This window comes from Barbus barbus, assembly GCF_936440315.1.
Source record: "Barbus barbus genome assembly, chromosome: 1".
Classification (NCBI taxonomy): Eukaryota; Metazoa; Chordata; class Actinopteri; order Cypriniformes; family Cyprinidae; genus Barbus; species Barbus barbus.
Genome location: NC_136729.1, coordinates 32699451 through 32713470, shown reverse-complemented (window position 1 = coordinate 32713470; position 14020 = coordinate 32699451). Strand labels below are relative to the sequence as shown.

The 14020-nt window shown below is 36.8% G+C and overlaps 1 protein-coding gene across 1 annotated transcript in view; it reads right to left on the bottom strand.

Annotated features, from left to right (window-relative positions):
- The window catches only part of LOC306874057 (arf-GAP with Rho-GAP domain, ANK repeat and PH domain-containing protein 2-like), a 95261-nt gene that overhangs the window by 59475 nt on the left and 21766 nt on the right, over positions 1 to 14020 (bottom strand). The window contains exons 7-10 of the mRNA XM_079423778.1: positions 13294 to 13363; positions 8390 to 8510; positions 4840 to 5018; positions 178 to 284 (exon numbers count right to left, since the gene is read on the bottom strand). Coding sequence (XP_079279904.1) covers positions 178 to 284; positions 4840 to 5018; positions 8390 to 8510; positions 13294 to 13363 — 477 coding nt within the window. The remainder of the gene's footprint in view (positions 1 to 177; positions 285 to 4839; positions 5019 to 8389; positions 8511 to 13293; positions 13364 to 14020) is intronic.

The following is a 14020-nucleotide window of genomic DNA, read 5'->3' as shown; positions in this document are numbered from 1 at the left end:
CATAAAGTGATATTAAGAAAGTCTAGGTAAGAAGCTTAACTCTCTTTGAAGGTCATCTGAAATCTCTTTAAAAACAACATCTACCAGTCAATTTATGCTAATATTTTATTTTGATAAGATATTTTCTTTTTTCCGGCCTTATGCTGAAATAAGGTATATAGTATTTTAGCAGTTTACCAGAAGGATTTGAAAGGTGTTGTGATCTCAAATCCTTTCCTCTCAACTTGTTTCACACACGCAGCCGTCAGGTCCACCACAGTGATGGCCAGCCCAGCATTAGAGTCCTGTGAAGAACCAGCATAAACATAAAAACACTCAATTTTTCATATCCATTTTTTTTTATTATTCCAAAATCTGGAACTAAAATAAATAAATCTGATCAGTCACTGCTATGTGCATGGACCAAAGCATTCACAGTCAGACTTTCAGTGTGTCTGTTTAGAACACTGTAGCTGTAGTGAATGAAGTGAGTAAGGAAAAGAAAAAATGCTAACTATAAAAACTGTACAAATACAAGGACACTGTTGTGTGAGAAGGGTCAAAGAGAGCCCAGAACAGACACTGAGCTCACTGGAGGGTGAATACCTGCTGATCCATTGATCAGAGTTTGAATGAATGACAAAGTTTATTTCACACAAGAACAAGCAGAAAATAAACAACAAACTTTCTTTACAGACTTTATCAATTACTTCAAGATCAATGGCAATATGAAAAACTCTCGGAGGAACAAGGGATGATTCTGGGAAGAAAGAATATGGGACAAGAAAAAAACAAGATGACAACAGATAAAGGCAACTGTACAGCCCTTTCAAGACACTATACAAGTATGTTGTGTAAGTGTAAGTAGCCCTTTTTATTATTATTATTATATTTTACTTAAAATTTAAGTCGTGGGCAACTTCAAAACGCCATCAAAGAAACTTTTTTTTTTAACTATACTCTTCAGGTAATTGTGTAATATTAAAGGGATAGTTCACCCCAAAATAAAAATTCTGTCATTAATTACTCACCCTCATGTCATTCCTGTAAAACCTTCGTTCATCTTGGGAACATAAATTAAGATATTTTTGATGAAATTTTGATGAGAGCTCTCTGATCCTGCATAGAAAGCAACGCAATTGCAATGTTCCCAGGTTCAGAAACGTAGCAAGGACATCAGTAAAGTCCATGTGACATCAGTGGTTCAACTTCAATTTTGCGAAGCTACGAGAATACTTTTTGTGTGCAAAGAAAACTAAAATCATTTTTTTCTCAACAATTCTCCCTGAGTTACCGTCTTCCGCCATTTTGGAAAGTACCATGGCGCACGCACGCGCTTTCCCCAGAACGTAAACAATGCTGATTATACTGGTTACGTTCTGGGGAAAGTGTGCACATGCGTCGTGGTACTCTACAAAATGGCGGAAGACTGGGACTGGGAATATTGCAATTGCATTGCTGTCTATGCAGGGTCAGAGAGCTCTCAGATATCAACAAAAATATCTTAATTTGTGTTCCGAACATGAACAAAGGTCTTACGGGTTTGGAAATTTTCTTTTTTGGGTGAACTAACCCTTTAAGAAATATTAGTCTAGTTTTCTTTGGTTTACAGGGGACCCGAGGGCCTTTTAAGTAAACCAAGCCAAACAGCAACTGAACTTCACAGCTGTGTGAAAAACATCAGTATTTGACATTTTGATAATGACTCCTTTTGTGTTTTAAGTGTCATGAGAGCTGGTTTTTCAGTAAAAGCAAATGATCTAAGAAATATTAACTTAATTGGACAGACCAAATGTAGTTTAGAATATGTGATATCTATCACAGCGTTTAAGACACACTTGCTTTTACATGCAAGAATCTAGCAAACTGACAATCAAACCTATATTTTCTGAAATTAAACTCAATTAATCCCACCTAAAATTAAAGTTTTTATTGTAATTATTGCAATAATTTCACTGTCAATCTAGAAGGTGCACAGTGTCATTCACAAACACTAATCACCATCATGGTGACACTCAATACAATTTATTTAAAAACAGCATAAAGACTTTGTTTTAATTTTTTTTATATTTGTTTAGTGGCATCTTTTTTATGACTGAAGGCTCTATTATGTGTAGGAAATTCTGATAGATAGATCAGACTCAAAGGTATAGGTTCACATGCCTAATATAAAAAGACAGAGTCAGGTGTGAACAGGAGGTGTGAATAAAGTCGGAGGTAAAAAAAAAAAGAGCGAGTGCGAAACCGACGCACTGATGAACTCTTAACAGCTGTGAGTTCATGACCAGAGCAAGACATTGAAAATGCATCCCTATAGAGCTGACAAAAGAGCTGAATTGCCCATAATACACCCTGAGATCATTCATTTCTGTTTCTTTACTTATTTTACATGATAACTTTTTGTCCCTTTAACATTTCTTGCTTTTATGTTGTCCACAATATTTTAAAATAAAAGGCTGTTACAGGCCTAGAGGAATGCCTTGCACAGCACAACAAAGGCAGTTGCCTTCCCATTAAGCATTTTAAATAAAATAAAAACAACATAAGTGACATGACCATTTGGAACGTTTTACATATAGAAGATTTGACTTATAGGTCTCATAATTTTAACGGTAAATTTCAATTAAATTAAACCAGTTTTCTCACTACTTTTATGTAGACAGCATATTTATTTTGCACAAATATAGACAATATTTTGTCTGTCTTTGTGCTGGATTGTTTAATTTTTTTTCTTTCCACTGAGCTCATAGCAATATAATTGCCTTCTCTTTCAAGGATACTTATAATTCGGCCAAAGTAAGGTATCTAAAACTTTTCACAGATCAAGTGGATTGAATGCTGTGTTACAGGAGTTACATTTGCGTTTTAGAAACCTGGATTTAAAAAAGAAAAAATGATTGACAGTTTGTTGGTCAATCCTTTACCCGCATATGCACTTCAATTATAGTTTGTCCCAGTACACGCATTCTGAATTTAAACACGCCCTGATTTAAAAACAGCACAACAAAATGGAACAAAGAACAGGGGTCTTGAGATGTTTTTTTCTCAAAGTTGAACTAGATTCAACTTGATATGGTGTATTAAAATTGCAGCACATTCAGCCTACACTGTACTGCAGTGAAATTAGAAAATTAGATGCAACTAATGCATCTCTAATAAACATCTAATGACAAACTGACTAATTGTACTTTTAGACTTTAAACATTAGCTTTGAAGTGGCATTCCAGTACCCATGTGTGGTCTTTTTGTGTTCTTTGCTTTGGAGCAAATAGTTTAAGAAAGGAAATAAAAAAAAAAATCGATGTAGCACTAAACTGTAGTGGCGTCACGTGACTTGGGCTTGCCTGTTAGGTTGACTTTCATTACCTTGGGGAAACATCATGGCCTGACCTCATAGGAGAGAAGGGCAGCACACTTCATCCTATCCAAGATGGGAAGGAGGAAAAAAAACAGCGTCCTGGGCAGCTCGTTCATCTTGTTAAATTAAATACTCCACTTCACTGAACATGAACCGAGCTACCCACCACCACACCTTTTTCCTTTCTCTCCGTCTCCTTCTCTCCATCTTTATGCTCCTTTGAGTTTTCTTCATCCCTCAACAGCCACTGCTGTCTTCACTTCCTTCTGTTATCCCTCCGTTCTTGTCTCTCTGATCAGTTCCTCCTTCACTCCCTCATTCCATTTCTACCATGCCCTCTTTTCCTTCATTCCCTCCCGTTTCTCTCACTACTTGTCGGAGTGATTGCCACGGAGAGGATTTAATGCAAAAACAATACAATCAATTTCCATTTTCACTGCTCTTTTTCTCTTTCCCGCATGCTAAATCGGCTGACGAAAAACAATTTCCTTGCAGAATGAAGACAAAGATGTTTGCTTGTGCTAATAAGGAAAATAATGAAAGACAAACAGAGATGATAAAGTGTGTGTGAGCCTATTCATACAGAATAACATTCTCAGCTTAATCTAGTTTAAAACTGAGACCAATTGGGCATAGATCACATACACATGCAAAATATCATGGCTTGTGTGTGCATTGTAATAACTGCACTCTCAGCATATGGGCTCATTCTCATAGGAGGGAGCACAAAACGGACACCACAGACTTTAAAACGTGTGAAAGTGTCAGTTATTTCACTACCGTGAGAAAACAGTATCTAACTATCTCCACACAAACAAAGAGGGTAATGAAAGTAAAGAAGAATATAAGTAAGAAAATGTAAGTAATAAAACTGACAAATTAAGTATAAATAGAGTTTACAGACAGACAGACAAGAGATTGATTTATAGACAGACATGCAGATTGGTTGAAGCTTAGCAGTGAAGTCTGAAGGGACTGTAGACAAAAACAGACAGACAGACAGATAGAGAGACAGACATAAGATAGATACCTTCAACCTGCAAACAGTGAAGTTTGAAGGGAGATAGACAGTCTAGACAGACAGACAAGACGAAAGGACGAAAGAAAGAAAGAAAGAAAGAAAGAAAGAAAGAAAGAAAGAAAGAAAGAAAGAAAGAAAGAAAGAAAGAAAGAAAGAAAGAAAGAAAGAAAGAAAGAAAGAAAGAAAGGTCAAGCAATGGCTTAACAGTGAGGTTTGAAGGAAAACAGAAAGACAGATAAACGGACAGACAGACAGACGGATGGATAGATGAATGAATGGATAGATAGACAGACATACAAGCTGACCGAAGCAATGGCTTAGCACAGTGAAGTTTGACGACAGAGAGATAGGTTGGGAGACCCTGCACTTGGTTGTTGAGGTGTGATAATTATTTTAAACTCACGTGGGCAGCAGCAGTATGAATCATATCAACATTTAACCAGGTCCAAAAAAAATAAAAAATACACATATATAGATCTACCTGGTCTGTTTTACAAAGTCTGAAGCTGGTTCCCATGAGGCTGAGGTAGACTCTTCCTTTGAGGCCACGCAGCTCGACGTAGCCACTCTTGTTTGTGTTATTTTTGCGTGGCTGATGGGAAATGGAGGGCTGGGAGCACACAGCAGACTGGAGAACCTCTAGCCAATCCTGACGTTCTCCTTAGAGGGAAGACAGAAGAAGAAGCGTGTATACGCTGCAGTCTGTTTGATGTACGTTAGTGAATGTGCAGGTATGCGTGTGCGTGTGTGGAGAGACGCCATGCCATGGTAATAAAAGGGAAGGAAAAAGTGTCTAATATTATTGGTATACTTTATAAACTTTCAAATCTGCAAACAAAGCAGGTATGCAAAAGCCCCTGTGCCTCATTGCATTGTGTCTGCCTGTGTGTTTGTGTATGCGCGTGTGAGATGGGGGAAGGATGCCTGTGAGGGTTCTCTTGTGCTGTGTTTAAATAGGCCTACAGGGGCTTTCACAAATTCATTGCGAGCACACACACTAGCCAAAAAACATTAACATCTGGATACTCTTATTCTCTGCAGGTCTACAGCACCTGCCACATCTAGGGAGAGAGAGAAGGGGGTTAAGAGAAAGACAGAGAGTGAGATCTCATTTCATTAAAGGGGTGTGTTTTTGTGTACAGTGTCCTTTGGACAAGACTTAAAAAAAGTGCCTGTAGTCAGCAAAAGAGTTTTCAGGCATGATGTAAGTGTTGGGGCATTAGATATATAACCACATTTGACTCCTTAAGTTTAGTTTGTGAAGCCATATCTATCCAATTCCACTTATTCTATTTACTAACTCAATTTTTTGTCAATACTAGGGTTGTCAATTCACTACAGATTTAATTTTGATTTTAATAATTTTTTGATTTTAAAACCTTTTTGATTAATCATAATTTTTTGTTAATGCATTGAGTTAATTGTTAAGGAAAAAACACAATATGTTAATATGTTGGATTAAACAATAACACTCATATGTGCTCTGCATATGTATAAACTAAAGACACCGGAGAGAGGTAGATTTTCTAGCAACGGTGCTCTTTACTCGTCTCGCTCACACATCTCATTCTGTATTCCTCACACTGCCCAAGAAATGCAAAGACTGAAATAAAAACCTGCAATAATGAGATAATATATAACAACTTTGCTCACACTTTATGGACATGTGTAAAGCTGTTTTGAAAGACTGCTGCTTGCGAGTTTCATTCGTAGGTGATAATTAAATAACACCTTAAAAAACTATAAATAACTTTACTTTTGTTAAATATTCCCCCTGGGTTTATAAATATGATTAAATCCATTAAGAACATTTTCTCTATTTTATTATTGATTAATTTTAGTTCTCAAGGACAGATGTTTAGCTGGTAAGCATGAGCCTATTTTTATAAGCAATACAGTTTGGGATCAGTAAAACATTACTACTTTTATTCAGCAAGGAAACATTAAATTGATCAAAAGTGACACTAAAAATATCTATAATGTTATATTTATAATGTTAATGTAATAAAGTATTTCTATTTCAAATAAATCCTTTTATTTACAACTTTCCATTCATCAAATAAACCTGAAAAAATGTATCATGGTTTCCACAAAAATAAACAGCACAACTATTTTTAGTATTGATTAACTAGAATAAACGGTGTTTATAACGCTACGTTATGAAAAAAAATTCTAAAGAAAAATCATTTTTAATTGTAACAATATTTCACAATATTCCTGTAATTTTGATCAAGTAAATGCAGCCTTAGTGAGCAAGAATTCTTCAAAGACATTTTAAATAAAATTGTACTGACTCAAAACTTTTGAACCGTAGTGTAAAAAAAAAAAACCATTTAGTTTCAGGTGACTGATTCAAAACAACCTGATAGCAGAACTGAACACCCACGAGTCGCCATGAGCAAAGATGAAAGATTATATACTTTTATTTATTATTGATTATTGACTTCCTCAACAAAAAAATAATAATTTACTTGACAGCCCTAGTTATCTCTAAAAGTGACCATGCCATCAACACATCCTCATAGACAGTTACTAACTGCACTTTACTTACAAAGTTCCAAACCTCGAAATTTGATGGCTGCAAAAGATATTCTTCCCCTTTATCCATGAAAAAGTTGTTATTGCCAAAATATTACACTATTTGAAAGAAGAGGCCTGCACTGCTGAAGACTGCCCAAGAAAGAATGCACAGCAATGAATGTTTGCTCACTCGCACACACACGCATCTAAATGATCCCAGTGTGCTCGATCTCTAACACTAATTCTCATTCTTATCTTTTGTGCTCATCCCATGACCACCCACTTCCAGCTCTTTCATTCACTCACTCATTCTCTCTCTCCTCCTCACTTGTGTTTATCTTAAGATTGATGACTCTTTCAGACTGCTATAAAGCTGTTTAAAGATGCATGAGCAGATCGGACCAGCGCTCTCTCTGTCTCTGATTTTTATTTATTTATTTATTTTTTGATGGTGGAAAGTACAGTTAAATGCATGCCTAAACTGACTTCCCTCAGAGTAATTTACTTACCATGGGTCAGAGGTCATCACACAAGATCTGGGGATAAAGTAGGTACTGAGGAGACCATTATTTGCTTATATTCTAGGACACTATGACACACAGCAGTGCTATTAGCCTCAGATGTACCACAATAATTGCAATGGGGAAAGCACAGGCTGTGTCAATAACATAGTAATTGATTGGCTCATGGTGAGCTCCTCAACCTTACATTGTTCATTTTACTGCAAGATGTCTAAAAAAGCTAAATTATCTAACCAGTCTTAATGGCAATGAGAATGTCAAGTTGCTCCATTTACTAATAATGACAAATATTATATATGAAATACTCAGGTCTACAGACATACAGTGGCCACAGAAAGAGATTCATGGCACACAAAACTACAAATACTTTCGCCAAAAAAATAGCACAAAATCATGCTAAAATGCTATTATTAATGAACTACCTGTAATATTAAAGTAACACTCTCAATACATCATGACTAGAACAAACCTTCAGAGCCACTAAATGCTAACGCAGTTTTAAATCGATCCTGAATTGCAGCTAAAGTACCAGACTACTCCTTAAACACCACGAGTCTCTCCATTAAAACCATAATCGGCCTTTTCACAGTCTTTAAATCGGGCTTCATTGCAGCTTATAATGAATATTAAGAAAAATATCCCATAAAATACAGAGGCAATGGTGTGGCAACTATATGCACCAACAGGGTGTTTACTGTACATATTAAATCTACAGCTATCATCATCATCATCATCATCATGGTTGTTTCAGCTCTGTGTCATAATATTGTGGTCTCCTTGAGTCTGGCTGGCTTCTCCTCTCTCTCTCTTTGATTCAGTGTGGAAGATCTACTCAGAACATCTTATCTTATAGCAGAGATGGTAACGCGATAAAAATATGAGTGAAAAGATGATAAAAGATCAAGAGTGAGAGTGGGAGTGAATTGGTTTAAAAGAGATTAGCAGAGGGGGATCGAAACGTGAGACAGAGAGAAAAGCAAAGAGGCTCACCTTCTTTCTCTGCCCGAAACACAAAGGTTCTTACAGATGTGACCACCTCAAACTTATTCTCACCCAGAGCACGAACTTGTTTAACTGCTGAAATAGGTATCAGGCCCTTTGAGTACATCTCCTGCAAAGAATGAGGGAGACAGAAAAATAAATCATAGCACAAAGTGCATATGGACAGATTACAAACTACCAGTCACAAGTCTGGACACACTTGACTGAATTTGTTTCTCGTGATCTCAAAAACGTTTTCTTTCTTTCTAAAGGCTTAGTAAAACAAAACAAAAAACACAACATAAAACAAAAAGCTAATTAAACAAAACACAATGCTATTTTGGATGCATTGGTTCAAAACAAAGGCTAACAAATGCAAATCCAAAAAAAGCTAACAAAACAATGCAAAACAAAATTAAACAAAAAACAAACAAACACACAAAAGCTTAAAAAACAAAAGCCAACTTAAAAAAAAAACAAAAAGCAAAACCAAACAAAAAGCTAACAAAACAAAAAAAAACTAATTTTATATATATAAACTTGATTGATAGTGTACAAACATATTGCAACATCGCTCTCATACACGGTTTCCAACAGGGACCTCAATCCAGTTATAATGCATTTGCTTTATATAAAAAAAGAAAAGAGGGATTGAGTCAAGCACACACTCGCACACTCAAGCAGGCCTGATTCCTAATACCAGTCCCCAGCTAACAGGCTCGGCACTCCAGTATTTATAGTCTGATGTTTTGTAGGGAGAGATGAGGGAAACAAAGCTAGTTGTTTAGAGAAAGAAGTGTTTGGTCTCTCTGTGTGCTTCAAACCAACATAAGCCTCCAAAGCAGCAGTAGAGCTCTGTGAGACCTCCTTTAGTCTACAGAACTCATACACAGCACTCCAGCCGCTCTGAAACAGCAGACTGTGATGGATAGAAAAGGGCAAATACTGTGGAGAACGGAAAATTAAGAGGGAGGAGGAAAGGGAGACAGGAGCTCTGTTCCAAAACCTAGCGTGCAGCCTACGCAGATAACATTTTAGGCACCACAGGTGACAAGTCTGTTCTAAAAGACAGACATTTTAATTAAGCAATCCTGTTAAATATTAAGGTAGCTTATATTGTGAAGCAAGCAATTCCAAAAGTGTTAAAAGCAAGGTACACCATCAGTTGAAAAGTAAGGGGTTTGTAAGTTGAGTCTTATAGAGTGCTATTTGTATAACACGAGTTGTGTCTGTGTAGGTCATTCCAAAATACTCGCTTATGAGGTTTCATAAATTTCAGTAAAAAGTAGCAAGTGATGTAATTCATTTGGTTTAGGAATAAAGCTAAATTGAGCGACAAAGACAAGGAAAAAAGGCAAGGGAAAATAGTGAAAGAGGGAAAAAAAGAAAGATTCATTTGTCCATTTCAGTTGGCTGTTAATTATTATGATGACCTTGCACTATTTCTAGAACTCGTCCATACAGAAATAGAAGAGAAGATTTAGTGAGGGACCCCCTCCTCAGCTGGCGCAAATGGAAGAGGTAATGCCAAAGATAGACAGTAAGAGAGCAGATGAGGGAGAGAACGCGAGAAAGCAGAGAGAATTAGAAAGAGAGAGGGATATGATAGCTTGGGGATTGCTTGATAGAGAGAATGAGTGAAGAACCAAGGGATCAAGGAAGAGAAGCTCACAAAGCGGAGCGTAAGATTGTGAGCAAGAAAGAGAGAGAAAGTGGGGTCAGAGAGAGCGCCATCTCCTCAAATTAAGGCAGCATGTTAACAACGATGGCTGCAGCTAACCCTAATTATGGTATGGGGCAGCCATCACCTCTCTCCGGGATTTCACTCCTCGCTCACAATCTCCAATTCTGCATCCTTCCCACCGCCGAACTCGCCGGCATATTAATGAGACTTCCTCTGTCTAAAATCTGGACAGGAGCGGATGAGAGGAAAGGGGGATAAAAGTGAAGAGGTGTGCATGTTTATAGGAAGCTAAGTGGCAATAATGAGGCGCTCTGTAAGCTGGCATTAATTATTCATTATAATTACAATTTTCAGGGTCAGAACGATGAAGGGGGCTTAAAGAGTACATGTGCAAACGCAAGCACATTCATTAAGAGTTTAGAGATGGTTTAAGCACTTATACAAACACACATTTAACAAAGATGTAAACTGCACAAAAAGTTTATAGCAGGATTTATTTGTATGGCTTGTGCAAATCTGTGACGACGTGTCACGCTCACAGCAGTTGTTCTATATATGCACTTTGATCTTCATGAACACATACATCCGAATGTGCGATAGAGTTGACTGATAAAGTCTGCATTCGCTCAGAGAGAACCAGAGAGTGCTTGTAATGCCATTAGCTTTTGTTTTTACCAGCACTGGGTTAGTTCTGCAGTGGAGCCATGGGGACACCACCTGGCAGAGAGCCGCTAATGCACTTGAGTGTGGAAAATGTATTGTGTGCAGCAAATGTCAATATGATGCATTTGCAATTTTTGCAACATCCTACACTAGCCAAATGCTTATAGATTAATGTAGCATTCTAGAAGATCTTGTGCCATACACTACCGTCAAAAGTCTGAAATGATTAAGATTTGTTTAAAAGATGATATGTTTTTAAAAGAAGTCTTGAAAGCTGTTTTCTATTTCAATATATTTTAAAACTAACGTATTACTGTGATGTTAATACTTCATTACTTCAGCCATTACTCCAGTCTTTAGTGTCACATGATCCTTGATATATCTTTGATACTCCGTTATTATCAATTAATTTTGGAGGTCAATTATTAATAGCCTTGGTGAGCATAAGAAACTCCTTTCAAAAATATTTTTAAAATTGTAATTATTCTGACTATTCGACAGGTAGCGTAAAAGTTGCAGATCATAGTAAGCTTACTTTTGCCCTAAGTTGGATGGACTACAAGAAACATCAAAACCTGAGGGTGGGTGGTGAGAAACCTTTTCCACTGGCTCTCCCAGGGGACTTTTGAGCTTTTCTGGATTTTCCACACAGTTGTACTTCAGATACGAGGTATCTGATCCCAACCCAAACATGTCCACACATCCTGCCTACCGACAGGTGACACTCTAAACCTCTCTCACACACGCATACAAACTAAAACTCATGAAAGTGTTACTTGGATCCCTAGACGTTGCAGACCTGGTCGCAAGGTTGATGAAACATCAGGTAAGTTTGGGGGAGACCAAGCCTCTCTGTCCCCGAGAGTCCCACAGAGATCCAGTGGGAGTGTGGTGCTTGCCTCTCTCCCACGCTTAAGAAGGTCTCTGATTGATGACATCATTATGTGATTATGTGAGAAGAGAATGTGCCCGCTGAGGACAATAAGTTGGAGAAGACTTTCTTTGAAACTTTCCTTAGTATTCTTGATAAGTGATGCTTGGTAAGGCAAATTCTGTTACTTGTTTTATTTGTAATACAGTATATAGAAGGAACCAGTAAGCAACCACCAAGCAAACAAACATAAGTGCAATAAAAAAAATACTCAGAGGACCAACTTTTTAATGTCCTGGCAACCGCTCAAAACACCACAGCAGAGTTTCATGGTGGCCATCACTCACACAAAACATTTAGTTACGAATGCAAAAGTCACCATTAACTCCTAATGCATGATGCCATCGCAGAGAAGCCCGTCTTAATTTAGAAGACCCAGGGAGCTTGTGTTCACTATGCACTATTCCGCTAAATGCTACAGCTAAATCTTCCTCTTAAATATGATGGAGTGGATATTGACCGTGGAAAATATGTTTCCTATAATTCCTAAATTAAGTGACACCATTGAAGCTTTGACTCACCTGTTTCTCCATATTTGCATTACTGTTCAAATGTTTAGGGGCAATACAATTTTTGGTCACACTTTATTTTAAGGTTTAATTCTCAGGATTACCAAACCATTAACTACGACTTTTGCCTCAATAAACTCCTAAGTTGCTGCTTATTAATAGTATGTATGTAAGGTAGTTGTTAAGTTTAGGTATCAGGAAATATTAGGGATTTAGAATATGGTCATGCAGAATATGTGTTTTATAAATACTAATAAACAGCCAATGTGTTAATATGCATGCTAATAACAACTACTTAATAGTGAGAATTGGTCCCGACACTAAATAGTTTTTTTTTAAAATAAATTATTTTTAATCACCAAGGATGCATTAAATTGATCAAAAGTGGCAGCAAAGACATATGTAAAGTTATAAAATGTTTCTATTTCAAATGCTGTTCTTTTGCACTTTATATTCAACAAAGAATCTTGAAAAAATATTTATCCCTGTTTCCATAAAAATGAACATTGATAATAATAAGAAATGTTACTCAAGCAGCAAATCAGCATATAAGAATGATTTCTGAAGGATCAATTACATTTAAAAATTAAAAAATACATTAAAACAGAAAACAGTTACTTTAAATTTTAATAATATCTCACAATTATACATCTAAGTAAACAGGGCATGAAAAGGGGACGAGTAGAAGGGAAAGAGCGACTGGTATGTTTGAAAGTTAGAACAGGCCGCTCCACTGATGCTCCTCTTTTGATTAGGCTTAAAGGACTAAAAGAAAGACAAAAGCATGGTACACGCAGGTTCACCCAATGCCCCCTCCTCCGTCTCTATTAGAGCGTCCTCTACCCACACTGTTTTATACTGATGATATCACCCCAGTCCTGCAAACAGTGCTGTTTTTGTCCTACTGCAATATTTTAGGTTTATCCCACTGGAAGTGGAATGTAAGAGGGATTTGCAGTAGTTTGGACGCTCTGAGATACTTTAAATTGATTGTACATGCTGAGTTTAAAACTGACACCAGGGCTTTAGGCTTGTCTCTGCTCTCCCCATTCAAACTGAAACAAGAACATGGCAAGGCAGAGCCCTGTTGTGTGTGAGCGTTTGTGAATGTGTGTGTGTGTGTCACCTTATCGCTGTTGTAGTAAGTGAGATCTCCTCCTTTAAGCTTCACCCATCTTCTCTGAAAGACACAGTTCCTACAAGTACAAAATAAAGTGTCATGTTGACAAAAGTCAAAACACATCATTATTCATGTTACAATATTAAACTGACTATCAGTGAGGGTTTATTATCAGGGCCATTTAAAACTAAATAAATAATTTTGGCCAGTGCAACCACTCAACTGGCATTGTGGTGTGTCAACTAGAAAAATAAAGCATCAAGCAAAAGGAGAAAGAGGAAAAAAACTAAAACAGGAAGGCCACTTTCACAAGTGGGTTTAGCATGTATAGAAAGTGATATGAGAATAAAGTGTGAAATACACTAAGTTTATGCCTGCCTCTGCTGAAGCATTATACACTTGCTTTCAAAAATGATTCACACAGGGTCAGCAAGATTTGTTCATGTTTTTAAAATAAGTCTCTTTTGCCCATCAAGCATATATTTGGTTAAAAAATTAAGTAAAAACAGTAATTAGTAAAATATTATTACAATTTAAAATCATTCTTTGCTATTTGAATATATTTTAAAATTACATTTATTCTTGTGATGCAAAGCTGAATTCTCAAAAGCCATTACTTCAGACTTCAGTGTCGCGTGATCCTTCAGAAATCATTCTAATATGCTGATTTGGTGCTTAAGAAACATTTCTTATTATTATCAATGTTGAAAACAGTTGTTCTGCTTAATATTTT